At 37.4% G+C, this 26,960-nt stretch overlaps 2 protein-coding genes and 1 pseudogene across 2 annotated transcripts; 1 reads left to right on the top strand and 2 right to left on the bottom strand.

Annotated features, from left to right (window-relative positions):
- Positions 1–3,760: 3,760 nt before the first annotated feature.
- On the top strand, positions 3,761–8,609 carry LOC107824275 (MLO-like protein 13). Its single transcript, XM_016651026.2, has 14 exons — positions 3,761–3,944; positions 4,321–4,378; positions 4,472–4,674; positions 4,823–4,939; positions 5,252–5,312; positions 5,429–5,505; positions 6,711–6,785; positions 6,894–6,982; positions 7,080–7,129; positions 7,263–7,303; positions 7,440–7,649; positions 7,750–7,817; positions 7,915–7,975; positions 8,202–8,609. Exons 1-14 carry the CDS (start codon positions 3,825–3,827, stop codon positions 8,412–8,414), a joined length of 1,443 nt encoding a protein of 480 aa, XP_016506512.1. The 5' UTR covers positions 3,761–3,824; the 3' UTR covers positions 8,415–8,609.
- Positions 8,610–8,649: 40 nt separating this feature from the next.
- On the bottom strand, positions 8,650–12,588 carry LOC107824268 (uncharacterized; annotated as a pseudogene).
- A 5,733-nt stretch (positions 12,589–18,321) lies between these two features.
- On the bottom strand, positions 18,322–19,041 carry LOC107824269 (uncharacterized). Its single transcript, XM_016651019.2, has one exon. It carries the CDS (start codon positions 19,039–19,041, stop codon positions 18,322–18,324), a length of 720 nt encoding a protein of 239 aa, XP_016506505.2.
- Between the last annotated feature and the right edge of the window lie 7,919 nt (positions 19,042–26,960).

The following is a 26,960-nucleotide window of genomic DNA, read 5'->3' as shown; positions in this document are numbered from 1 at the left end:
GTTGAGGTGACATGACCAGCAGCTGCTGGGGACTCGGCAGCAGCAGATTGATTCCTCCAGAGTTGCCAAAAGCGTATATCATCATCGTAAAAGCTAACCTGCTTTACACTTGAACCATGCACCAGAATGGCATACTAAGATTCAACGAAGACACTAAAGAAACTGAAAGAAAATGGAAGTCCAAGGTAAGAATCAATTACCTCCCACCTCGTATGGCTTCTGTAGGTTTCCCTCTAGGCTCTGCATACAACATTAACATCAATCTAAATTCCACCTAAATTAGTCAATTTAAGATGATACATATACCCGACTCCTAGTAGTCTGCGACTGAGGCGTAGTAACAGATGTTGCTAATGTTACTGAAATGCCAATTTAACAATAATTAGCATAAATTAATAAGCACGCAGACCTACCTGATTCACCCTCGGCAAGCTTCTCCAGTTTAGCACCAACCAAACGCCGCTCATCAACACCACCAGGTTTCAGTTCATAAATAATCTAGCAACACAATTTGCTATTATTTGTTAATCCAACAAACAGAAAGCATAATACCGAAAATATTTCACGAGAAGACAAACCTGGCGGTGCTCCCAATTCCAAACGGAGACGTGATCGGATGCATCAGCGGTGACGAGCCAAGGATGCGTCGGATGCATATGAATCTTCACGATCTTATCGTTTGTCGGACGAAATGCCCTTAGGCGCAGCATTTTTTCCAATGCTTTATGAAAATGCAAGCAACTAAGAAATGGATCTGATTATAAGTACATGTATTTTGTGCTTTTTGGTGCTGAATCGCGCTTTTTGTCCAAGTGTCTGTCTTCCCAATTTCAGATGATAATGACGGATCTTTTCCGGCGGGTGCTGGTGGTTGTTGGAGTGTTTGGCCGGTTCAGTGAAAATGGTTAACTATGGGGCTGATTAAAGGGCGCCTTGGACCGGCGAGCGAGAAAGGAGATGGAGATGGATAGCGAGTTGTCATTTTGAAAAAGAAAAATTAACCGTTTAACTGTGCTCTCAGTCAAAAAGTTGCAAAAATAAAGAACAATAGAATTAGCTTCAAAATAAAAATATATTTCAAAAGTAATAAAATATATGACAAAATATTAAATAAAGTAATATTTTATATTAACAATGTAAGAATACTAAATATTGAATAATTTAATAAAGAAAATATAAAGCAAAAAATTTATTCAATGACTATATAAGTTCTTTTAATTTAATAGAGATTTTATTATTGAGTATATTATATTAACAAATAAGTTGACAATTGATACTTATTAAAGCAATACGATCTAATGTCAAACAAGCCCGATCACAATTTAATTATAATATTGACCGCACATCACGCGGGTACAACTACTAGTAAATAAATAATAATCGGATTATTTAATAGATGTATTCTTGGATAGATAGATTCATTAAATTAAAAAAGAAAAAGATACACTGATTATAATAAAAATATATATGTTTGAATTATAATATACAAATTTGGATAGTTTATAGGACTTCAAACTGGATAGAGCAGGATTAGTGGAACCCGAGGTCGTCTTAAAATAGAAAAGAATTGGACTCGAAAAAGGCCCGCTCTTATAGAAGAGCTATAAAAACGGATCGGAACTTCTATTTTCAATTTTAATTATGGTATTCTTAAAGAACTTTGAATCAAGAGAGACATTGTGGTTATTATTTCACATGAATGTGATATAAAAATAATAGCGAAGTTATAATTGGTTTTGGAATCATTTATATTGAGGCAAAAACCAACCAAATTCAAGATTAATAATCTCATATTTTATCACAAAATTATTGTCCATTTTTCCATGAACTTAACTGGAGTACATTTTATCACGACACTATAGGCAATTGCTCTTGTTGGCATGACTGACTCGTATATGCTTTCTTACATATGATAGTGTGTATAGTGTTGGTATTTATGCGCTCGCGTCCAACTCCCATACATCTATATACACTAAAATAATATCTTTCGAGAATTCTTTTTCTATGAAAAATATTTCCCCTCGTATCAATCAATAGATCGTAATTATTATTAGTTGGTTGTAAATTTTGTTAGGTGAAGGTTTTTTTCTTTCTAATTAGTTATTCGATAAATTTATCTTTTTGACTTATATTTATTTTGTTATTATAGTTGATCCATTGCCTTATTGTTTTGAATATTTTTAGGAGCTTGCGTTAGCAACAATCTCCTCAAATTTCCTTGGGTGTGGTTCTTTGATAAGGAAGTATTCCCTTAACTGGGCTATTGTAGGACTTATATAGTGTGTTGTTGGGGACCCAATGATAAGAACCCACTGATTATGCATCCTTGTTTGAGGGTGTTAAGGTGTAACGTTTAAACTTTAAAACATATGCATGTTTCTTTGGATTCTTTTATTCTCTATTTCATTATATATATATATATATATATATATATATATATATATATATATATATATATATATGTGAAAATAAATTGCCCAAATCTATTTACCCCTTCATTTCACCCTTTGACTTCCCCTTCGTCTCTCACAAACGTTCCTAGAGGATAGCTTAGGCTAGACCATGATTAGTAAGTCTTGACGCATACGCTATCACTCACACATAGTACGAAATGTTTCGGGGAGTTAGAAAGTCACCATAGATCTTGAGATTTCTGAATAGGGCAACTTTTCGATTGCTGATCCATAGGCATGCAAGAGAGAACCAGGTGAACTGAAAGATCTTAGTAGCCAGAGGAAAAGAAATCAAAAACGATTCTGGTAGTAGATGCGGGCGAAATGCGAGCTGCCTACACCGCGAAAATAATGGGGGTTGTGGGATCGGAGAGCAATACAAGTGTCGTGCAACTAGGTGAAGCAACCCGAATGTTGCACCCTAGATGGCGAAAGTCCAATAGTTGAAACTTGAAAGCATTACTAACTTAGACTCTGACCGTGTGCCTTTTGAAGAACGAGACGGTGACTTATAGACAGTGGCTTAGTTAATGAAACCCACCAGAGCCATAGCGAAAGCGAGTCTTTGTAGCGCATTTGTCACTGCTCTACAAAGGAGTGCGAGACCCATCGACAAGAATTTTGTGTGATGCCAAATCTTGAGAATGTTTATCAATCCGAAGATATCAGTCTTTCTAAAATATGCCTTTACAAGGTATAGTATCCCAAAGTTCCAAAAATGAGATGACAGGAGTAGTACCTTAGGCCTTTTGTTTTAAGCAAAACAAAGGTGTCATTTGGACAATGTACTTTTGAATTTCTTTTTTCTAGAAAAGTAATTAAGAATTTCTTTTTTTTCTAGAGAAGTAATTAAGAATTTCTTAGAAAGATATGGTGCAAAGCAAAGACATGTTTTACATACCTCTAGTTTCTAGTAGAAGTTATTTTTTGAGAGTATTCCAAAATACTTAATTAACAAAAATATATTTCTGATGAGACTTTTACACACCTCTAGTTGGTGTATATTCCAATTAGACTCTCGGCATCCTTCCCTCCAAGAACTTTCCACCTTGCTCTTGGGGAGACTTGAATCACAACCTCTTGTTGAAAGTGGAGATTGCTTACCATCAGAGCAACCCCTCTTGTCACAATTAATCAAATACTAAGTCTTTTTTAATTGGAAAAATCTCACAAGCACAGTGATAGCATTTGTTCTTTGCGTGCGCACCTTTACTTACTTTCCCTCTCTCTCACTTATGCTTTGCCTTAGCTTCAGACATGGCAGCTGTTTCTCTACCTTTAATTTTCCTTTATATACAATGAATGGTTCAGGGATTTGCAGATCACGCGGGCATGAGTGCATTAATTAAGCTTTAGTAATTAATTAATATAATGGCGGAAGAAGAGTCACAGTCGCTGGAGTATACACCAACATGGGTGGTCGCCGTCGTCTGTATCGTCATTGTTCTTATTTCCCTTCTTGCCGAACGTGGCCTTCATCGTCTTGGAAAGGTACTTGTTTTATTAAGTAGGCGTTTGGACATAAAAAATGGTAATGTTTGAAAACAAAATGGTATTTGGAGTTCAGTTGAAAAATGTTATTTGGAATTTGAAATTATGTTTCGACATGCATGCATTTTACTTGAAAAAATGTTGCACATTTGTAAGTGGAGAATTTTTTTTTCTGAAATATTTGAAAAACTTATTTTCGAAATTTTGTAAAAAGCTTTTAAAATTCATGGACCAACACATTTTTTTTTTAAAATAATAAATTTAAAAAAGGATTTTTTTTTGGACAAACGGAGCCTAATTTATTGTACATTTTGGCAAAATTAAAAGCATTTAGTATCATATTATTATTGTTTTAATGATACCATGTTGCATACAGTTCTTCCGGGACAAGAAACAAGATGCATTATTTGAGGCCCTGCAGAAATTAAAAGAAGGTTTGACACTTACATTTTCGTTACAATATTTTGAGGAAAACGCGATTATATAGTTAATTTTTTTTAAAAAACTTTTGGCTCTTGAATTTCCAGAATTGATGCTTTTGGGGTTTATTTCCTTATTATTGACGGTGTTCCAAGGGCCAGTAAGCCAACTATGCATTCCTAAAAATATATCCATAATAATGCTTCCATGTATGTTGAAAGAATCTGGTACTTCTAATCATCTCACGACAACAACTGGGAGACATCTTTTAGCTGGAGGTAACGGTGTAGACCATTGTAGCCGTCATAAGGTATATATATATGTTGTTACATTTCTAAAATAGTTTTTTAAATAGTGCTTAGCGCGACTCAAATTAAGTCTATTTGTATACATATATAGAGTGTGATCCACAATCCACACTAATTGTTTTAAGTATCTTATTGATTTTTTTTGTGTAGGGACAAGTTCCACTTTTATCGTTGGAGGCATTGCATCAACTGCACATTTTCATATTTGTGTTGGCACTCACACATGTGGTCTTTTGTGCCACGACCATGGTTCTTGGAGTTGCTAAGGTAGGTGTCCTTTAAATCTTTTTGACAGAAAATTACAACCTTCTTTAATTTCTTCTCAAAAAATTCTGGAAGGGAACATATTGAGCAAATACCAAATTGACAGTAGAAAAAGGATATATTATGCCGCATGATAAATTGATAATATTATTCAAAAGCTTATAACTTAGCTTATATTGTCTCATTAATATCATGACCTTAAGTTAGTGTTGTCCTTTTATTTACTTGTAATTTGTAACAATATATTTCAATAATTAGTACGCAACCACGTAATGTAAAATTTACCACTTAGCACCTCCTTCTTTGTGTAAATAGATACAACGTCAATGGGGACATTGGGAGCACTCAATTCAAAGGGAACCCAGGCCACACCATGGTAAACTTTGTGTTGATATTTATTTGGTATTTGTTTATATTCATTTTTCTAAATTTTTCTGAAGTCAATATAGGATTTTTAACTAATTATTACCATGATATCTCCTCTTTGTGTAGTGCATATTATCCATCTTAAATCATTCATGGATAGAGCTGGTAGACGTTGGAGGAAATACACTGTCGTGAGTTGGACGGTAAGTTGATCGACCTGGTGTATTTGGAATGACTGAAAATATTTTTCAAAAAGTATTTTTTTTTTAAATAATCGGTATTTGGTTAGAGAGTACTGAAGAATATTTTATAGAAAATAAGTTATTAAAGAATGATAATTATTTTTTGATGCTTGGTTGGAGAGTGAATAATAATTTTTCTAAAATATATTTATTAAATAATGATAATAATATTAGCAAATCGGATAATATTTTAATAAAGAAATTTAGGCCTCATTTGTTTATTTAAGATTAAAACGTTTGAATCTGGATACATAACTGAATATGAAGATGTGTATTAAGATCTGATAAATGATTAAGACTGAGTGTTTTTTTAACATCTGAATATATAAAATTTATCTTTTTAAAAAAAATTAGTAAACATAAAATTTGAATAAAATACTAATTAATCTAATAGTGGTGGTTTTAGGTAGTACTAGTGGTGATTGATAGCGATAATGTACGATTTTGATTGAGGATAGTGGTGGTGGATGGTGATAGTTAATAATGGTGGGTGGTGGTTGTGATTGAGGAAGGAAATGGTGGGTGGTGGTAGTTTATAATGGTGGACAATGTCGGATGGTGATGGGGTGACTGGTTGTGGTAGTTGAGGTGGGTGAAAATGTGGTTATGGTTGAGGATGATGGTGGTGGAGATGGTGGGTGAGGGTAGTAGTGGCGGTTACAGTTGAGGATGGTAGTGATGGTGGTGGTAATAGTTGATAATGGTAGGCGGTGACGGCTGTTAGTAATGAATGTGGATGATATCATCTTAATGAAATTAAGTCTTTGTTATAGATATTAATCATACAGACCTATTCAAACCCATTAAGTGACGGTAAAGTAAAAAAAAACATACTTAATAATAATTAAGATTCAGATCTTCATTAAGTGCAACCGAGATTTAATAGTATTAAAGATTGATGATAATGTTTAATTGTTGGTTGGAGGCTTGGAGCAATAATATGATGCGAAGGAAAACGACTTCCACACAAAGTGAGAATTCCATGGTTTGATAAAAAAAAATGTTCCTTGAAAATATATTTTGACGACCAAATATCAAGATGACTTTTTTCCGAAAAATATTTTTCTCATACCACAAATTTATAGTATTCCTCAGAAGAAAAATGTGGAAACATAACTTTTTTTTTCTTGGTACCAGAGTTAACATTTTTCATGTGTATATAATAGGTGGCATTTTTAAAACAATTTTATGGTTCAGTAACCAAGTCAGATTATATTGTCTTGCGGTCTGCATTTATCAGAGTAAGCAGTAATTCTTTCCATTATCTTTCATTTATCAATTTGTGTCAATTCTATGTTTTTATTGGAACTACAGCTTTTTACCTACAATACGTTCGTTTATGTATATAGGAACATTGTCCAACCAATCCTAAATTTGATTTTCACAAATATATGATGCGGACACTAGAGCATGATTTCAAAAAGATTGTCGGAATCAGGTAAATTAGCATACATATACTAATTATAGCTAAGATGATAATTTAGATTCAATTATATATAATATCAAGCTAAATTTTGGAAAATGATCTTGAACAGTTGGTACTTGTGGCTTTTTGTCGTTCTCTTTTTGTTGATGAACATTGCAGGTATTTTTCTATCCTAGCCTATGGATCTTAGTCCTAATCTTGCTTCTTTTTTTCTTCCCATTTCTGGAATTATATATCTAATTTTGAGCAATGAACTGCTCCTAATAATGTAATGAAATGTTCAAATTTGCAGGATGGCACACTTACTTTTGGCTATCATTTTTACCTCTAGTTGTAAGTGAGAAATCTTTCTTTCCCCCACCCCCTTTTAATGTCAAGAATTCACAAAACAATAACAAAAGAAAACAAGCCATTGTCAAGTTGCTTTATATAACAATATATATTATGACATGTGTAAAAATATATGCAGCTATTACTACTAGTGGGAACAAAATTGGAACACATAATAACAGAATTGGCTCAAGAAGTAGCAGAGAGGTCGTCAGTAGTAGATGAAACCACACCAGTTAGACCTTCTGATGAATTGTTTTGGTTTCACAGTCCAACTCTAGTTCTTTACCTCATTCACTTCATTTTGTTCCAAAACTCCTTTGAGATTGCTTTCTTTGTCTGGATTTGGGTAACTTCACTTTCTTTATTTAACTTCAATCACTTTTTTCTTCTTGTCTCACCCTAGCTGAGTGCTCTAACATGAAACATGTTAATTGACAATTCTTCAGTGTACTTATGGGTTCAAATCATGCATCATGGAAGAATTAGGTTTCATCATTCCAAGACTTGTTATTGGGTAAAACCCTCACATCCCATAGTAATTTTTTTTAATTTCAAGAAACACTAGTATTGGTTTTTGGCTTAAAGTAACCATGTACATTTTGTTGTGTCAGGGTGATTGTCCAAGTTCTTTGCAGTTACAGTACTTTGCCCTTATATGCTCTTGTCACACAGGTATAGAGTTCTTCTACATGTCTTTAAGCAATATATAATATAAAAGACAATGAGCCGAGGGTCTTCCGGAAACAACCTCTCTACCTTCTTAAGGTAGGGATAAGGTCTGCGTACACTCTACCCTCCTCGGACCCCACTAGCGGGATTACACTGGGTTTGTTGTTGTTGTGATGATGATTCTTCAATAAGAATTGTGTGTGATTGTGCAAATTTGACATGGACACAGATGGGAAGCAGATTTAAGAAAGGAATATTTGATCAGCAAATAGAAGGGCTTCTCAAGTTCTGGGCAACAGGTGGTAGAGCTGGTTCATCAACCCAAAATAAGATGGCCATGGAAACACTAGAAAGCATCTGTGTTTCCAAGAGACCTGCAATTGAAGGCATCTCATCAACTGTTGAACTTTCTTATCTAAACAATCATCACACAACTCCTTAGTTATACAGTTATTAGCATTTCTGATGAGCATAATAAGAATGAACAATTAACTATTCTTTTAAAAGTATATGTGGTTGTCTTTGCATTGAGAGAGAAGGAGAGATGTTCATGCTCCACAATCAAATGTTGTCTTCATTTTCCAGGATCAATTAGTCAGGCATCAGCTCTAGTTACATAACACTGTTTTTTTCTCAATAAGCATCTTTCGATTTCTAGATACAAATATGGAGGGATATATAAAACATGCCGCTCCAATTCAAATTATTTACACTAGTTCCCTAGACAGAGTTGAGGGTTAACATTCCTCTTACTACAAAGTTGAGCAAAAACTAGGACGCTTGGAGTTTTCAGTTGGGAGAGGTTCCATTTCTAACCTCCCACGGTCGGAGGCAGAGCCTTCACCATTGTTTTCTTCTTCACTTTCAAGTTGACTCAGTGTCCTCTTGGCATAGACTGTGAATGCCGCTATAATGAATGAAATAACATTATAGGCAATCTCAACTCTAGTCAGGTGATGGTTCCTATATTGCACATCCGCAAATGTCCTCATTAGCCGACCACTGAATACAAATTGCAGGAAGACAACATAAGCAAATAAACATAGAAAAGAAGGGAGGGGTGCTGTGTGGGGTATTTACCTGTAGATATAAATGAAGGATTCCGGAATCATTCCTGCTATAGATCCACAAAAATAAGGCCAGAACCTCATCTTTGTCACTACCACTGCATAATTGAAGATTGCGTATGGAAATGGCGAAATCCTAAATGCAGCAACCACACGGAATTGATGAAACCAACTCCTTCTCCCACCAGTCTAATCATGGCTGTCTTGTGAGGCCATCTCTTTAACCATTGCTGCAGATGCAATCAACTAAACAGCATGAAGCACAATACAGGAAATTACTATTACCAGTCCACAAGACCAATGAACTAATAAACTAGACAAGACATGAAGGTATCTCACATGAATTCTATCTCGGAAAAGCAAACCAACGAAATATGGCAGGGTCATCCCAACTGTTGTTCCAGCCATTATAATAACAAATCCAAGACCATATCCAAAGATCATTCAAGCGAGCCACATTGATGGTCCAGAAGGAATCAGGAATACCGGAAACAGTGCCAAAGAAGCTACCAGTACGAGAGCAAGCACTGGACGGCCAAATGCAGTGGCTTCCCATTGTAGGATTGGAATTAGAATCTGTAAATTGAAGAATGCAATGATTAACAAAGAAACCTTACTTATGCATCTTCTACACAAAAGAAACAGAAGAAGAAAAACAAAATAGCCATTGCAAGAGTAATCCACTTGTAAGCTACAGGCGGAGTCCCGTGTCTGAGAATCTTGAGCTGAATCACACTAATTTCGATTTTAATAAATAACGGGGAAGTGTTATCTTTCTCCACCTCCGGTTTCATTATCAATATTTTTGGTGCAGCTCACAAAACTAATCAGTTTCATTATAGATAGTACATATGTAACATCTGTTAACAGAACGTGATCGAATCTTGATCACGCCCGCCTTATAAAAATACAAAGCGGTCGCTGCAAATATATTTCGGTTAACAAGTCCGGAGTCGAATCCCACGGAGAATTAACCTATCAATCACAGCTATTGGACTCGCAAAAATCCACGTATTCAATCTTCAGAGATATTTGATTAACAAATTGGGTGTTTGTTAACTAAATATTACGTAATAAAAATTCAATAATTAAGAACTAGCTATAAACTGGTTGTAAGCAAGAATGAGAATGGTCTAAGGTTCTTATTTCCCCTTTTGTCGGAATCCTTTGTGTTATGTTTGCTATAATTTTGCCTAAGTATTCTCTATCGATCATGAGCACTCTGACTGTTGTAACTCTCTCCCGAGTAATTACAACAATATACTAGACATATTCTCCCGAATTACGCTAGCTGACCTTAGTTACAGCTCACTTAGATCACACCCAAAGTTTCGTTATCCCTAATCCCACCTTTAAACCCTTCGTATTGATCCCTCATATACATTAAGAGTAGTGTTGTTCAACAACTACCTAAATATACACTCTCTCCCAAGTAATGCATACTAAATAGGCACAGCCGATTGAGGGCCATTCAATCAACAACAATCACAATATAGTTGAACAAATAGAGAAAGTATTAAGGCAAATCTATATTAACATAGCAAGAAATTCATCCTCCAATAGGTTCATCAAAACCCTAGATTAGATATTTAGCTACTCATGTTCATAGTAACGATATCCAAAGTAATTTGCATAATTAAATTACAAAGTAAAGATAAAGAGATGTAGAAATCAATGAATCCAACTCCAAAGTATGTGTGACATGAGCTATTCTTGCCTCCAGTTACAAAAGTCCTTCAAAGTGACGTTTTTGGGTCTATTTATATGTTTGGGACAAGCCCTAAATGTGTAGGTTAATTTCTGGTCGAACCGGAAAACACCCAAAACCAACAAAACTCGGACTGGGCCCAGCCTTAGACCTGGCGTCGCTTGGGTAGCGCTTAGCTAATGCCAGGCTAAGCCTGGCTTTAAGCAGGCGTCGCCTGGCTTGGCTGGCTTTTGCCCGACTTCTCCTTTTCACCGTTCTCGAACGCACTTTCGATGTTCAAGCATTCCTTTAGCTCTATTTTCATTTCTGATATACCTACACATAAAATAAACTCCATTACGCTCAACCAAAGTGTAATTTAACATTAAAGCATGTAAAACGCAAGGCATAAAATGTGCAAAAACCATGAATTATAGCCACACATCAATACCCTACACTTAAACATTTGCTCGTCCTCGAGCAATCAAGTTACACTTATGGACACCACCTATTTAGCAATTCCCTTAACTTATTATACCAAGAATCTTTAAAATAGTTTAAGCACAAAGGCGTGACATCCTCGCCTCAATAATTGACTCACAAATACCATGCTTTATTCACAATTCACTTACTTACTCTAACAAGGAGGTCAACAACATTACCTTTCATTTATGAATCATGTGCCCTCACCCAATCAAAGAGCTTTAGTTCCACACACCTTGCATTTTAAGACTGTAGGAATTCAAGATAGGAAAAATTCACTCGCTCTTAGAAATAACATTCATATGCCCCAAGTGACGTACCATAAACTTGCCCTTAGTGTAATACTTTACTAATCGAGTTCATTCAGTCTAAGATCAAATAGGACTTTCATTGGTTGTAATATAGGTTGCAGGTCAGGTAGGATACATTTGGTATAAGTGATTACACCTCCCTTAAGCACTTTAATACAAATACTTCAACCTTCAATCCCTTATTTATGTCAAACCAAGATTCCACCTTAACTTCAATATATTTTACCCCTAATTCTTTAAGCACCACTATGTCCAAAGCCACCACCATCAATATTCTTTAACCTTCAATATATTTTTTTCTATCCAAATGGCTTTTATTGACACATTTTTTTTTTCGATGCACCTTTCTCCTGATTTCATTGTTCCACTCAAAAGCCAAATCACCACCCCACACTTTAACTTTTCAATAATTCATCACAATTCAAGTGCTTACGAGAGGTGACAAGGTTCAAATATACGGTTTATTCAAACAAAAGGGTACGACTTGTAATGTGCTTACCAAAGAAACATGATTATAAGCTCAAAGAAGTTAACTATGATACATAACATTCAGGTGGGTACTTTATATATATCTGGCTCAACAAAGAACTTCTTATATCACTTCTCAGACTGAACAAGATTTCCATTTCGCTTTGCACACACGGGGCAAGTACTCGACATCAATTGCACTGCACAGAATACAACAAAACCTTACAAACACATGACACATAACTCATTCAGAATTGGTTCTATCACGACACTCCAGTCAAATCAGTTAAGCAAATTTAAGAGTTTGATTTAAGGTATTTATCCTAGAGTCAAAAATTGAGCCTAAGCATCTCAACCGGAGTACTGATTATTCTCAAGGCATCATCAAGGTCGGGATATTGCTGCGATTAAGTGCTTAGCCACGTGATTCCTACTCCTAAAAATTAAAAACTACCTACACCTGGTTCAACTAAAAACCCTTGAAAAAGAACCACGACCCAAAGAAAAACCAAGGGACAATTACTACACTACCTAAAAAAAACTCTTTTTGATATTTTCTTTAGACTTACTTCCCTCAAGAAAACTGCCTACGAAATCCATCGTCCGGAAGAGTCCAATCTATTTCTGTTTTAGAGAGAAAACAAAACAATCTTAGCAAATTCTAAAAATAAACACAATCTAACAACTACTAATTTCTACCACTTACAAAAAAACACACAAAAGCAATAACAACAAAACCAATGCTATCAACCAACAATAGCTACAAGTTCTCACCCCGCACTTAAATCATGCAGTTTCCACAGTGCATACACAATTAGACATGACAAAAATTCAAAGAGTAGGGTGCAAGAAAACTCCCTAGTCAAGCAGCGTCGTCATCATCTGACGCTCTCCACTCTTCATCATGTTCTTCCTCTCCATTGTCACCATCTCCCTCACCATCCGAATGCATTGGCTCAGCATCAGAGCACTTTGGTGTGTTGACATCCTCATCATCGGGGAGTTTGCATCCCTTTCCTATGCCAACCATCTATTGAGCATGAGCATTGAGCGGGTATAGATGCTTTAAATCAGCCCTCTCCTCAGCTGTGGCCGAGTGACCCCCAATTCTCAGCTGCAAATCTATCATCCCATAAAGATGGGCCATGAGACTGTCATCACGCACATTGCGCTCAGCACCTGTCAGTGACCCAGCTTCGCCTTTCAGCCGTAAGTTCGTGGTGTCTGTTTGCCGGATGAACTGATCGATAGTGTGGTCAAAATCAGGCTCCACCTCAACCCATGTTGTAGGAATCGAGGCAGGAAATTAGGAAATGCATCCGATCAATCCTTTTACTCATTCACACTTGTTCCATTTAGTGGCAAATCAGGTGACCCACATTCACTCTCTGCCCTGTCATAAGGAAATATAACACACAGGTTCGCACTCGGCTTATAAGCATGTCATGATTGCACGGTAGGAGCCGTGCATTTATCAACCTGAGCCCACCTGAGCCTCTGCCTTCATTTTCTTCTTAAAGAACCTCTTGTGACGATTCGTTTCCTTGTCCCAAACCCATGCAACAGTAGAGTCTACCCCACAGAGAGTGTGCCTTAGCTCTCTATAAGTTGGCCTGTAAATGAATTGTTCCAATGGCTCCACAGAAACATTGGGAGCACCTAAAAAATGGCATATGTCCTTGGGTGAAAAATCAATCAAGCGACCCCAGATTGGCACCAGCTCCTCAGTGTCCTTAGGATCAAACCCCACATAGAATTCCCTTACTAAGTTGAGGTTGATGTCCCCTGTGCTTTGAAAGACATAGCTTAACCCCAGCTCCTGAATCTCTTTCCAAATAGTCGGATACTTAGCCTTTACACTGCGCTCCTGAATAGCTCCCTTCGGATGGACATGATTAACGTTTATACCAATCCCTCGTGTGCATAGGTATGCTGTTCATGCCAAATTACCATTGGCCTGGGGGTTGTCGGCGCATGGCAGCTACAACTGCTACTGCTTGGGCACCCGTCATACTTGAAGCAACCTCTCCCCTATTTCTTTTCTTTGGAGGAGGTGCAGAGGTTGACTCTACTTTAGATTGGGCTGATGAAGTGGCCTTTCCCTTGCCTGTATCTTTTCTGGGCGGCATCTTCGTTCCTGCACAAGCGAGCAATCGTCAGTTAATGCTACTTTACACAATACACACACCAGCTTCCTCAACTTGCCAAGGTTACTCAGACTTCACCTTGTATTTTGCTTAATATTAGAGTCACACAACAATGTTTTGGCTACTCGTGAGCCACCCCACACTTAAGAGGTTAATGTGGTGCACTTTTACATAGCACTAAATTACCAATCCCGAAGACTCGGGCTCCAAAGGTACTAGGAATGCAATTGAGGCATTTTATCGAACACTTGACGAGCACTAATGCTTTAGGAGTTCTTGTGGACTTGAGGGATTGCCTCATCCTCCCAAATCGGCTTGGGGGTTCCATATTACCACACATTTTCAAAAACTCAGCACCAATCCTAAGGGATTTATGGGATTGGGTCACACAAACACCATAAAACCATGAAGAACAACCACCCTTAATGAGGCACAAGCAACAATGAAACATAACCAATAATGAAGAACACCCACTACTCAACATATGTACCTAACTCGAAATTACCAAGAAACAAGATTAAATTATACCTTTGAAGCTTTGTGAGGAATAGATTGACTTAGAAATTCGGATGAGTGTGAAGGGCTAGCAAGATGAAGCTTGACCTCTATGTGAATGGTGATTGTGTGTGGTTGAACAATCAATATGTGCAATGGGTTAGTGTGCTTGTGAAATTTCTTGTGGAGATTGGTGTGCGTTGATGGGAGAGAGGTTAGGGTTTGCTTTGAAAAGAGATTAATAAGTGAGTGTGTGTTTGTAATGAGTTTTTCGACCAAAGGCTCGTTTATAACTTTAAAAAAATAAGGCAAAATCACTTACTTGGCGTTAGCCAGGCGTTGCCAGGCTAAGGCCTGGCTGACCCTAGCTTTAGTCAGGCGAGGCCAGCTTAAGGCCGGGATGTCCCTAGCATTTTCCTGACTTCTCGTGATGTTTAAATCTTGCATGACTCGCCCGAACTCACCTGCAAACTTGTTAGTATCTAAAAACAAAAACAAAAATTCTAACTACACTAAAAATCAACTACGAATTGGGTTGCCTCCCAAAAAGTGCCTGATTTAACATTGCGGCATGATGAATACAACAGATCAATGGGTTTCCTCCCATAAAGCGCCTGATTTAACGCGTAGAACGACGCAGATACGTGCATTCACAATACGCTCAACATCGAAGGCTCGATCAAATGGATCACTGACACTACCTTTGCTTCATCCATGCCCACATAATGTTTTAATCTTTGCCCATTGACTCTGAACGTGCGAGAGTCATTATTCGCAGCAATCTCTACGGCACCCGTGGGGTGGATTTCAACCACACGAAATGGCCCTGACCATCGTGATTTCAATTTGCCCGGAAATAACCTTAGTCTTGAGTTGTATAGCAATATCGTATCTCTGAGTTTAAAATTCAGCTCAATAATATTTCTATCATGTATCGTCTTCATTCTCTCCTTATACAATCTTGTGCTCTCAAAGGTGTGATATCTGAACTTATCATGCTCGTGCAACTTCATTACTCTACTTGTGCCTGCAGCTTCAATATCAAGATTCAACTGCCTCAATGCCCACCAAGCTCTATACTCCAACTCTACGGGTAAATAACACGACTTCCCAAACATCAACTTGTATGGCGACATGCCAATTGGGGTTTTGAAAGTGGTTCGATGCGCCCAAAGTGCATCATCTAACTTCCTTGCCCAATCTGTTCTAGTTGCATTCACCATTTTAGTTAGCACACTCTTAATTTCTCTATTCGAGACTTCCACTTTCCTGCTTGTTTGTGGATGATATGAGGTGGCCACCTTGTGGCATACATCATACTTCTCCAACAACTTTGTAAAGGTTTGATTGAAAAAGTGAGTGCCTCCGTTACTGATTATTGCCCTTGGGTCCCAAGGGTGCCAAATCGGGTGAAAATGATCTTTTCTAAGAAAAGCAATTACCCCTTTTGCATCATTTGTAGGGAGTGCTGCAACTTCTACCCATTTGAACATGTAGTCCAAAGTGACGAGTATGTACTTGTTGCCATATGAGCTGATGAACGGCCCCATGAAGTCGATTCCCCATACATCAAACACTTCTACCTCCTGAATTGGGTTCATGGGCATCTCATGTCTGCGGGAAATGTTCCCGGTTCGTTAGCATTCATCACACCCCTTTATCCATAGATGTGTATCTTTGAACAATGTTGGCCAATAGAACCCCGACTCCAAGACTTTCGCAGCTGTCCTCACTCTCCCAAAGTGCCCACCATATGGTGATGCGTGACAAGCCTGCAAAATAGAAGACTGGTCTATCTCGAGGATACATCTCCAGATCATGTTATCAATACAAATCCTGAATAGATAAGGCTCATCCCAATAATATATACAACAATCACGAAAGAACTTTATCTTTTGAATAGAGGAAAGGTCATAAGGAACAATACCACTCGCTAGGTAGTTTGCAATGTCTGCATACCATGACGCTTCCTCAAGACTCATGGTTAGTAGTTGTTCATCTGGAAAGGTTTCCAGAATCTCTTCTACCTCAACCTTCTTTTCAGCTCCTTCCAGCCTGGATAAATGGTTAGCTACTTGGTTCTCCATTCCCTTTCGGTCACGGATCTCTAAATCAAATTCTTGTAGCAGTAGCACCCATCGAATCAAGTGCGGTTTTGACTCCTTCTTTTCAATTAAGTAACTAAGAGCAACATGGTCAGTATAAACAATTACCTTTGAGCCTATCAAATAAGACCTGAACTTGTCAAATGCGAACACCACTGCCAGCATCTCCTTCTCAGTCACGGTGTAATTTAGCTGGGCTCCACTCAACGTTCTACTTGCGTAGTATATTGGATGCATGATTTTATCTCTTTGCTACCCAAGAACTGATCCCACAACATAGTCACTAGCATCATATATCATCTCAAACGGTTGCTCCCAGTTGGGGGCAATTATGATAGGTGATGTTACCAGTCTCTTCTTTAATTCCTCAAAAGCTACCCTACAGTTATCAGGAAACACAAAAGGGTGATCGTTTTCAAGCAATTTACACAAGGGGTTAGCAATTTTGGAAAAATCTTTTATAAATCTCCTATAGAAACCGGCATGCCCAAGAAAACTTCTGATTGCTTTGACGGAGGTGGGTGGTGGAAGCTTTTCTATCACATCAACTTTTGCACGATCCACCTCAATACCTTTACTTGACACTATGTGCCCCAAGACTATACCTTCCTGTACCATGAAATGGCACTTTTCCTAGTTGAGTACTAGATTAGTCTCGATACACCTTTTCAAAACTCGCCTCAGGTTCACAAGGCAATCATCGAATGAATTCCCCACCACTGAGAAGTCATCCATGAAAACCTCCATTATCTCCTCTACCATATCTTTGAAGATGGCCATCATGCACTTTTGGAATGTAGTGTGCATTGCATAGGACAAAGGGCATTTGACGAAATGCATAGATTCCATAAGGGTAGGTGAACGATGTTTTCTCTCTATCCTCGGGGGTAATAAAAATCTAATTATACCCCGAGTACCCATCCAGGAAGCTAAAGTGAGACCTCCCTGCCAATCTATCTAGCATTTGATCAATGAATGGCAATGGGAAATGGTCCTTCCTAGTAGCCAAGTTCAACTTCCTGTAATCCATACAGATTCTCCAATCTGTGACTGTTCGTGTAGAGATCAACTCGTTATTCTCGTTTTCACTACCGTCATACCTCTTTTTTTCGGTACACACTACACTGGGCTAACCCAGTTGTTGTCAGAGATGGGGAATATGATTCCCGCATCTAACCACTTGATCACTTCTTTCTTCACCACTTCCTTTATGTTGGGGTTCAACCTTCTTTGATGTTCTCTGGAGGGTTTATGCCCATCTTCCAGTAGAATCTTATGCATACAGAAGGCCGGGCTGATCCCCTTGATGTCTGTAATGGTCCACCCAATTGCAGTCTTGCACTTAGTCAGTACCTGCAAAAGCTGTTCTGCCTACACATCTAACAAACTGGATGAGATAATAACAGGTAGAGTTGAGTGAGGCCCAAGAATGCATACCTGAGATGAGATGGTAGTGGTTTCAGTTCCAGCGTTGGTGGCTCTTCTATTGATGGCTTAGCTGGAAAAGTTTTTCTTTCCTCTAATTGTAAAGGCTAAAATTCGAGCTCCCTTTTCCAAAAACCTTGGCCTTCAAGAGCAAGTACCCACTAAACCAACTCTTCTCCATTAGCTTCATCTAAGTTCATGAGACATGCTGTTAGATGGCCTTTAATGTTCAGTGCCTTATCTTCCTCCTCCAGGACTACATCCACCGCATCTATCAGAGAGTAATTAGCATATTCACTTGGTCTCCGCATAGATTTTTGCACATTGAATGTTATCTCTTCATTGTTTAATATCATCTTGAGCTCTCCAGTTTCACAATCAATTAAAGCTCTTCCAGTGTCCAAGAATGGTCTTCCCAAAATTATGGAAATTTCCTCGTCAACCCGATAGTCAAGGATGATGAAATCTACTGGGAACATAAACTTCCCAACCTGCACCAATACATCATCTAGAATCCCAGAGGGCTTCTTCACTGTTCGATCAGCCAGCTGTAGTAGCATAGACATGGGTATAGCTCTTCCCATGCCTAGCCTTTTATAGATAGCCAGGGGCATAAGGTTTATGCTTGATCCCAGATCACACAGTGCCTTAGTAAAAGCAAAGTTGTCAATTATGTAAGGGATTGTAAAACTCCCTGGATCAGACAGCTTCTCGGCTATGGGTCTCGTCACAACAGCACTGCAGGTTTGGGTTAGTGTAACCATGGCCAAGTTTTGAAAGTCAAACTTGCAAGACATCAAGTCCTTCATCATCTTTGCATAACCAGGCATTTTCTTTAAAGCATCAATCAATGGAATATTTACCTGAATTTGCTTCAACATCTCCAAAAATTTCTTGTACTGCTCATCTTTCTAATACTTGGCCAATCTCTATGGGAGTGGTGCTGGAGGTCGCTTTTTCCCTGTGATTTGGTTTTTCTCTTGTTCAGGCACTGCTTCTACTGTCGGTTCCGGTGTAGCCTCAGTCTCTTTCTCAACCTGATCTTCCTTGTTGGTGTTCTCTTGCGCATTATGTACCGTCACCTCAGTTAAACCTGTTGGATTATCTATCTCAATGGGTACTGACACCAGTATTTCAGTTGGCCTACTTTCGCGAGCAATTGCTTGCTCCAGATCTAAGTCCCTACTATTTTGGAGACTCACTGCCATCAGCTGCTTTGGGCACTGCTCTTTTGGATTGATTTGGGTGTTTGCAGGTAACGTCCCATGAGGACGATAATTTAGGGCCATAGAAATCTGTCCTAACTGTATCTCAATGTTCTTAATTGCTGACTCATGTGAGTCTACTCCGTCAGCTAGTTTCCCAGTGGTCCCAATCACTTGTTGCATCATTCCCTCAAGTTTAGCAAACCCATCTTCATATCTCATAATCTGTTGCTGTGGAGGTTGTTGATAAGCCTGCTGCTGATTTTGCTGGTTATACCCTTGTTGCCTTTAGTAAGGTGCCATTTGCCCCTGTGGTCGCATAGCCCCATGATTATTGTTGTTATTGTACTGCTACTGAGCTGGTCTGTATTGTTGATTCTGCTGACCCCAATTCTGACCACCTGGTCTCGGTTCCCCGTAGTTAGCCACATAATTCATGTTCTCATGATATTGTTGATTCTCACCTTCAGCACCCCATGAGCATACATATGGTTGATTAATGCATGATGTACATGGACCCCCATTGGTTGCATCAACTATGTGTACCTGCTGCTTATGGCCTGATTCTTCAACTTTTTTGGTGAGGATGCTCATTTACGTCATCAGAGTAGCCATATTTTCAGCTATAGAGTTAGCTGGATCTAGAGCCACTGAGTGAACCACATGAGTGATTGGAGCATTCCTTGTTGTCCATCCTGAGTTTAGTGCCATCTTGTTAAGCACGATCTTGCTCTCCCTGAATGTCTTGCTAAAAAATGCTCCACCTGTTGAAGCATCAACATTGGCTTTCAAGCTATCTGCCAAATCCATGTAAAATCTCTGCCCCAACATCTGCTCCGGAATACCATGATGTGGACACGTAACCAATAGACCCTTGAATCTCTCCCACGTCTCGTGTAGTGTCTCAGTTGGTTTCTGCTTGAAGCTCAATATTGCCAAGCAGTCTTATTGGGTGGATGAAATTTGCTCAAATATTGTTTAACTAATTCCTCCCAAGTAGTGATGGAGTTGATGGGGAGTGAATTAAGCCAAGTTTGAGCTGCTCCTGTTACTAAGAATGGAAATAACAGCAAGCGTATTGCTTCCGGTGTCACGTTGTGTTGCCTCTGCGTAGCACAAATTGATAGGAAATTCTTGAGATGCTATTGTGGATCTTCAACGTATGACCCAAAGAATAGTCCCTTGTTCTGCAATAGATGTAGCATGTTGTTTGTGATCTGGAATGAATCTGCTTGCATCTGAGGGACTACAATAGCAATTGCTAAGTTGTCAGCTCTGGGTTGTGACCAATCATATAGTGTTGCTTCTGGCACAAGAGGTGCCACATCTTGATAATTTGGGTCATTTGCGTTGTTTTTATTGTTTGGGTCATTCATGGTGTCCGTGTTGTTTACTTCGTCTCCCATATCTGGTTCAAATTTTTCGGATGAGTTTTGTGGTTGATTGCCTTTCATGTTTGCTCGATTCAATGCCTTGAAAACTTTCTCAGGATCTGATAATGCTTCAAAAAATTTACCAGTTCTTGAGGAGTTTTTAGGCATGCACCTGTAACACCCAAGACTACAAACGCTAGAATTTCAATGAAAAATTTATATTGAAGAAAATTGTCTACACTAAGAATTTTTACACTTCTTTTTAACTGCAATCAATAACACCGCTAATTCCTCGGCAACAACGCCAAAATTTGATCACGCCCAACTACGCCTTATAAAAAGACAAAGCGGTCTCTGCAAATATATTCCGGTTAACATGTCCGGAGTCGAATTCCACAGGGGATTAACCTATCAATCACAGCTATTGGACTCGCAGAAATTCACGTATTCAATCTTCAGAGATATTAGATTAACAAATTAGGTGTTTATTAACTAAATATTACGTAATAAAAATTCAATAATTAAGAACTAGCTGTAAACTGGTTGTAAGTAAGAATGAGAATGGTCTAAGGTTCTGATTTTCCTTCTTGTCAGAATCCTTTCTGCTATGTTGGCTATAATTTTGCCTAAGTATTCTCTATCGATCATGAGCATTTTGACTGTTGTAACTCTCTCCCGAGTAATTACAACAGTATACTAGATATATTCTCCCAAATTACGCAAGCTGGCCTTAGTTACAGTTCACTTAGATCGCACCCAAGGTTTCGTTATCCCTAATCCCACCTTTAAACCCTTCATATTGATCCCTCATATACGTTAGGAGTGGTGTTGTTCAACAACTACCTAAATATACACTCTCTCCCGAGTAATGCATACTAAATAGGCACACCTGATAGAGGGCCCTTCAATCAACAACAATCACAATATAGTTGAACAAATAGAGAAAATATTAAGGCAAATTTATATTAACATAGCAAGAAATTCATCCTCCAAGAGGTTCATCAAAACCCTAGATTAGGTATTTAGCTACTCATGTTCATAGGAACGATATCCAGAGTAATTTGCATAATTAATTTACAGAGTAAAGATAAAGAGATGTAGAAATCAATGAATCCAACTCCAAAGTATGTGTGGCACGAGCTATTCTTGCCTCTAGTTGCAAAAGTCCTTCAAAGTGGCGTTTTTGGTCTATTTATATGTTTGGGACAAGCCCTAAACATGCAGGTTAACTTCTGGTCGAACCAGGAAACACTCAAAACCAACAACACTCGGACTGGGCCCGGCCTTAGACCTGGCGTCACCTGGGTAACACTTGGGTAATGCCTGGGTAACGCCAGGCGTCGCCTGGCTTTAAGCTGGCCTCGCCTGAGTAACGCCTGACTTGGCTGGCTTTTGCCAACTTCTCCTTTTCACCGTTCTCGAGTGCACTTTCGATGTTCAAGCATCCCTTTAGCTCTATTTTCATTTCCGATATACCTACACATAAAATAAACTCCATTACGCACAACCAAAGTGTAATTTAACATTAAAGCATGTAAAACGCAAGGCATAAAATGTGCAAAAATCATGAATTATAGCCACACATCAAATCTCCCAGAATCTCATGTCATTCAGTCATTTTAATCAACAGAAGAGGTTTATATATGCCTACAACTCAAGCAAAACCATATTAATTTGTTTGGCATTGTTTGACTGGATACAAAATTATGCAAAAAGGACAAGGCGGAGACCTTTGAAACATAGGCTGAATATGCATGAAATACCAAAATACCCTTGTACCAAACAATTTAGTTTATACTCATTGAGTCTACAAGTCATATTCTTGCCTAATATGACTCTCAAGGGGTCGTTTGGTAGGATGCATTAGATAAAATAATGCTTGCATTAGCTTTGTGTATTAATAATACCTTGTTTGATAGACATTTTGAACTTATGCATTAGTTATGCAAACATTAGTTATACATCTTATTTGGTATTATCCTATGCATAACTAATGCATTGAAAATCATGGTATTAGCAATGCAATGGGTTTTAATGCATGCATTAGCTTAGTTAAAGACAAAATTGTCCTTCAAAATTTATGCTTGATTAAAATATGCTAGTTATAATATATGCAAGTTTAAAATAATTCAAATAGTGAGAAATAAAATTATATCTCTAGTAAATAAATAAATACTTAGCATATTTCCTTTTTTATAAATAAATATTTAGTTCTATATTACAATATAGGTAGACAAATCAAATAATTGTTTTAAACTCTTTCATATAAAAATATTTCTCAACATATGTTTCTTTTAAAAAGTTTTAGAGTGATGGACTGGTTTTGAGGGTATTTTTGTAAACAAGTAATTCTTTTAGAAATTGTGCAATGCTTTAATACATCAAACCAAACAATAGATAAGAAATATTTCAGCATAACTAATACCAGCATAGCTAATGAAAGCATAACTAATACCAGCATTACTAATATATCATATTCAACATTATTCTTATGCACCCTACCAAACGACCCCTTAAAGCGAAACAACAACAACAACAACAACAACAACAACAACGAACCTAGTATACTCCCATAAATGAGGTTTGAGAAGGGTAGTGTGTACGCAGAACTTACCCCTACCTTATAAAGATAGAGATGCTGTTTCCGATAGACCCCTACCTTGATGGAAATGTGTTAATCTTTTTGATCGGACAAAAAAATGAAAGAGCACTGACCTAATAGGGACATATGGAATATATATAGATAATAGCATGATCAAAAAGAAAAATCAGGAGTACCTTCTGAAAAAGAAGGGGCGTTCCCCACTTTATGAAAACTAGTAGAATTATGACAGTGAAAATATAATAGACTCTCTTCTGGACAGTGATTGGGGTTGTGAAGTTTCAACTTCAGCTGTTCTTTCATTTCTTATAACAAGACTCACATACTCGCTGTCTTCCTTTACTTGACTCTCACGGTTAGTGTTTGCTTTGTCTGAATCATTTGTTGACCAGAAACCTGTAGATGAAAAGACAGATGAACAAATTAAAATATGTACTCATAGAGACTGAAGATATTCTCATACGTATACAGAATTCTGTGGGTCGTATTGCATCATAATGAAAGATAAAAAGGAAGGAAAGTTCCATTACCAATCAAGATAATCATATGAAATGGTAACTTAACTAAAACCGTAATATGAGCATATTTTTTACTGAACTTGGTTCAGATTAGCCCAACTATACCAAACCTGGTCCTTTTTTTCAATAAGCCCCCAAAAAATGAATCACCAGCCAATAGCTAAAAATAAAAACAACGCCATTCCACAGAACATCATAAGTACATCTACATTGACAAAAGAGACAGACACGTTTCTCTACACAAAAAAACAAAGGGAGTAGTACTCTTCTCCATAAAATCCATTAGTGGAACTTATCCAGAAAAAAGAATCCCTTAACAGAATTCACAGTAGCACTAAGATAAGAGCCATGTCCCAACAACCTCGAAACTCCTTTTGGGAAAAGTTGTGCTCCTATTCCCTTAGAACGCCAAGAATAAATAGCAACACCACGGACCAGAAGTTTAAAGTGGTTGAGGCGGGAAATTTTGGTTTGACATTTCCCTTTCAAGCACCTTCAAGTTATGGTGTTACAAGGACCTGCTAACATTTACTCAACCAAGAACCAAGAACATACCGTTTCATCTTGGTCTTGCATAAGGTAAGCAACGAAACTGGCCGTAGAGTGTGGGGACCAAGTAATTTATAGTTTTATACCACTGATTCCTCATGACATAATGAGATTCAACTTTTGAGCCATCTACCCCCACTATCCTATCCCAATACATGGAAAGAAGGAAATTGCTAACACCGAACTTAGCTTATATCAAGTATCATTATAGTTCAGACTTGTCAGCAAATTAAATTGGTGGACTCAAATGACTCGTTGAGTTGTAAAATTCCAAACCCGGAGTCTCTGCCCTGAAAAGAAATCAATCTAGACAAAGCTAAAAAATTCTGGACTCCAAATTCTGCATTCCTATAACCTAATAATGGTACTAAAGAAACATGATTAAGGTGATACTCCCCCGTTCCAATTTATGTGAACATATTTGACTGGACATGAAATTTAAGAAAAAATGAATACTTTTAAAATTTGTGGTCCTAAACAAGTCAAAAAGTGGCCCATAGTATTTGTATGGCTATAAAAGCTTCTCGTTAAGGGTAAAATTGTAAGTTTAAGTTAAATTGTTACCAAATTTAGAAAGGGGACATTCTTTTTGGAACGGACCAAAAAGGAAATAGGTTCGCATAAACTAAACTGGAATAGAGAGAGTAACAGTTTTCCTAGGAGGAACGACATACACAAAAGCCTATTTAAAAGCTATGACAGGTCAACAATTAAAAACTCTAAACCTCTCAGAATTTAGAGTCAATGGCTCCAAGATCCTTAAACTCCAAGTTAATAGCTTCCTTGATGAGTTTACACACCTTTTACCATGCTGGTGAAGGTTCATATTGCCGTATTTTATTCTCCACCACTTCCCACTTCCCACTTCCCTTTCCCCCCAATATAATAATAATAATAATAATAATAATAATAATAAAATACAGGAATTTCTTTAAGATAGCAGTAGTTTTTGCATATGTAGTTCCAAAACAACTAGTACATTACCATTCTTGGTCCTGAGCACATAAAGAAGTAATACCACCAAAGGCATGCATGTATGAAGCCGAAAGAGGATCAATAAAGAGAAATTGGAAACAGAAAGGCAAAACATAACACCATTTCTCCTATCTGAGCAAGCTCAATGCTCATCAAATTGGAAATCAAGAACAGAAAAACAAAAAAATTATACTTCAAATTGTTGAATACTTAAACCATGGAAAACTAATTCAAAGTTGTAGTAGAAAACTTTAATTATTTAGGATTTGATTTATTTAATTCATGTCTTAATAGGATTTGCAGTTAGAATAAATATAGGAATAAAATTTCATGTTTCTAGTTGAAATAAGTTTCATACTATTATAAATAGGGGTATTGATAGCTTATTTTATGTGTGGAGAAAATAAAGACTTATAGATATCTTTTAGAAATTTATAATTTATAATAAAATATTTTTCTTCATATTGGTATCAGAGCTTCTACGATCTTGGGGGAGAATCAAGTAGCTTCCGCTGCCGGCCGGGCGACGGCTAGGCAACGTGTGGCGCCCGTCTAGCCAAAAAATATGTTGACAAAATTATAGATTGTTGTCAACAAAATTAGATTATTTGATGAAAAGTTTCAAGACAGATTCAAGAAAAAAAATAAGTTTAAAGAGGTGCAAACAGATATGACACAAGATGAAAAAACTCTTCTCTAAAAGCTGGAGAGAGGTTTAAAAAAGTTGGAAGTTGATTATGTGTTTCAACAAAATTAAGTGTTGGTAACAAAGTGCATCAACATGTATTGAAGACAGGTGCTTCAACAAAATTAGGTGTTGGTGACAAAGTGCATCAACATGAGTTGGAAATATTAGTAAACAGTATTTGTAAAATAATTCTGGAGAAAATAAAATAACATAAACAGAAATATAAACGAAACAAAAGTTAATCCGAGCCCATTAAATTCACAGTGTTTCCTTAAGGAATTTAATCCCCTCCTAGTGCCCAAGGTTATGAATGATTTCCTCCCAAGATAGAACGGATTACACACTGGTGTAGTGGTACTTCAAACCCCAGTGTTTCAGTGAAGGCAAAGTTCGATAGCAAATCACACTTATTGTTGCTTTCTTTGAAGTTAAAACAATGCACAAGAAGGAGGAGAAACTCAGAAAATCGAATGAAAAATCTGAGAGAATGAACTTCTATTTATAGCCAACGTTGGGCTGAAATCTGAAGAGGTACAACTCTTCAGAATGGATGTTTATGCAAAATGGCCACAACATAAGTTCCATAACATAAATGGCTATTTACTTAACAATAAAGAGGAAAAATAATGAGGGAAAATTGAAGAGCGTAGTTAATTTTCTATTACCAAAACAAAAAACGGAAAAATGAAAATGATTGGATTTTAATATTAATATTCTTGGATTTAATATTAATATTTTGTTATTAAAACGAATATTTAATAACATTTCTATTAATATTTACTATTAACAAACAAATTTGGTCCAAAAAATTAATCAATCAATCGATCATTTGACCAAATCCAAAACCAAATCCCATTCTGAAGCCGAAGCCGAGCGAGCGACGACAGCGC

The sequence above is a fragment of the Nicotiana tabacum genome, chromosome 7, assembly GCF_000715075.1.
Source record: "Nicotiana tabacum cultivar K326 chromosome 7, ASM71507v2, whole genome shotgun sequence".
In the NCBI taxonomy this organism is placed as follows: Eukaryota; Viridiplantae; Streptophyta; class Magnoliopsida; order Solanales; family Solanaceae; genus Nicotiana; species Nicotiana tabacum.
The sequence above is the reverse complement of the archived record's forward strand: the minus strand, read 5'-3'. Positions and strand labels throughout refer to the sequence as shown.

What these genes read in the sequence shown, in the direction of transcription:
- LOC107824275 (XM_016651026.2), top strand. Translation starts at nt 3,825, where the DNA reads ATGGCGGAAGAAGAGTCACAGTCGCTGGAGTATACACCAACATGGGTG. An exon ending in GCCTTCATCGTCTTGGAAAG is followed by an intron (nt 3,945 to 4,320) that starts GTACTTGTTTTA and finishes TGTTGCATACAG; the next exon opens with TTCTTCCGGGACAAGAAACA. An exon ending in ATTCCAAGACTTGTTATTGG is followed by an intron (nt 7,818 to 7,914) that starts GTAAAACCCTCA and finishes TTGTTGTGTCAG; the next exon opens with GGTGATTGTCCAAGTTCTTT.
- LOC107824269 (XM_016651019.2), bottom strand. Translation starts at nt 19,041, where the DNA reads ATGTTGAAGCAAATTCAGGTAAATATTCCATTGATTGATGCTTTAAAG.